Genomic DNA, 1,242 nt, shown 5'->3' on the forward strand with positions numbered 1-1,242 from the left:
TTACTGGTTGATGATTTTCTTTATTTAATTGGTTACCGCTGGTTGGAATCATCAAGGTGTGACGCAGGTTTTAGAGGAGCAGTTCCATCGTCTCCCATAGATTTTAAAAATAATGCATTTTTAATAAAGAAAAAAAATCGACTTTAAGATGAAGGGATCTAAACATGGAATGGTTGATTTTATTGTTATTTTTCTCTGCTCTCCTCTTGTTGCAGGACCTCTTCTCCATCAGCGCCTTCGTCTACGCCCAGAAGCCCCAGCTGGACATCCACAGCTTCGAGGGGAACTTCACACGGGTACTGCAGCCTGCTGACACTTTTATTACCTGAACAAACGCACAGTTTCCCCTGACAGAGCAGGGGCTGCTCACAGGTGACGACAGAGAGCCGCTGCGTCCATCAAGGCGTCCCTCTTCCCTCTCATCCTGCTTGTTCCTCAAAGATTTCTCTTCTTTTCTTATTAATAGCAGATTAGTGCAGCCCCCACAGAGAGGAGAGCGGCGGTACAAAGGGGGGCTTTGTGGTGCGTCCTCGCTCTTGGCCACACACCAGGATTAGTGAGCGAGCGCTTCCTGCGTGCATTCATCCTCCGTGGCCGAGCGTTCCCACAGAGGTGTTCCTTTCCTTCTCCCCCAGGACGGACACGGCAGCTTTGTTATGAACGGCAGAGCGATTCCAATGTCAGGCGTCCTGCAACCTGCCATTTATTTTTCATGCTCCTCTTCCCGTGTTATTGCGGACTGACAGGAAGTGGCCGGTTAGGTATCATAATTATCATATCAGGCAGGAAAGTCGAGCTGAAACCAGAATCCGGATTCGAGCCGTCGGTTAAAACGGGACGCCTCTCCAGGGGCTGATCCGTCACAGGAATATCATTTACCTTCTCTCCCTCCAATATTTTTATGTTTTTTAATTTAAGGGAACTTCTAAGCTATGGAGTTAAAATCACACATTTTGTAAATTCAAATAAAAAAAAAATGCAATCCAGAAATGGAATTGCATTTTTTCATGTACCGTATCACACTTGGAACCAATACAAATGCTGAGTGTTGACCAATTAAAATGCTTCTTTGCATTTTAAAGCCCCGCCCCCAGAAATAAAGAGAATCTTATCTGAAAAAAGGGAAAATAGACAATTTTAAGTGATAAGAAATTAAAATAAAAAAACGGTTACAGCAGTGTGTTGCAGTGAGCTTGATGCAGACATTATTAAATTATGCTCAGTATTGAAGCGTGGTCTGAG

General features: G+C 44.3%; 1 protein-coding gene across 1 annotated transcript in view; it reads left to right on the forward strand.

Moving 5' to 3' along the window:
- Window positions 1-1,242, forward strand: part of atp9b (ATPase, class II, type 9B) — a 57,638-nt gene that overhangs the window by 21,477 nt on the left and 34,919 nt on the right. The window contains exon 9 of the mRNA XM_015384421.1: window positions 216-296. Coding sequence (XP_015239907.1) covers window positions 216-296 — 81 coding nt within the window. The remainder of the gene's footprint in view (window positions 1-215; window positions 297-1,242) is intronic.

Source organism: Cyprinodon variegatus, unplaced genomic scaffold, assembly GCF_000732505.1.
Source record: "Cyprinodon variegatus isolate N-32 unplaced genomic scaffold, C_variegatus-1.0 Scaffold312, whole genome shotgun sequence".
Taxonomy (NCBI): domain Eukaryota; kingdom Metazoa; phylum Chordata; class Actinopteri; order Cyprinodontiformes; family Cyprinodontidae; genus Cyprinodon; species Cyprinodon variegatus.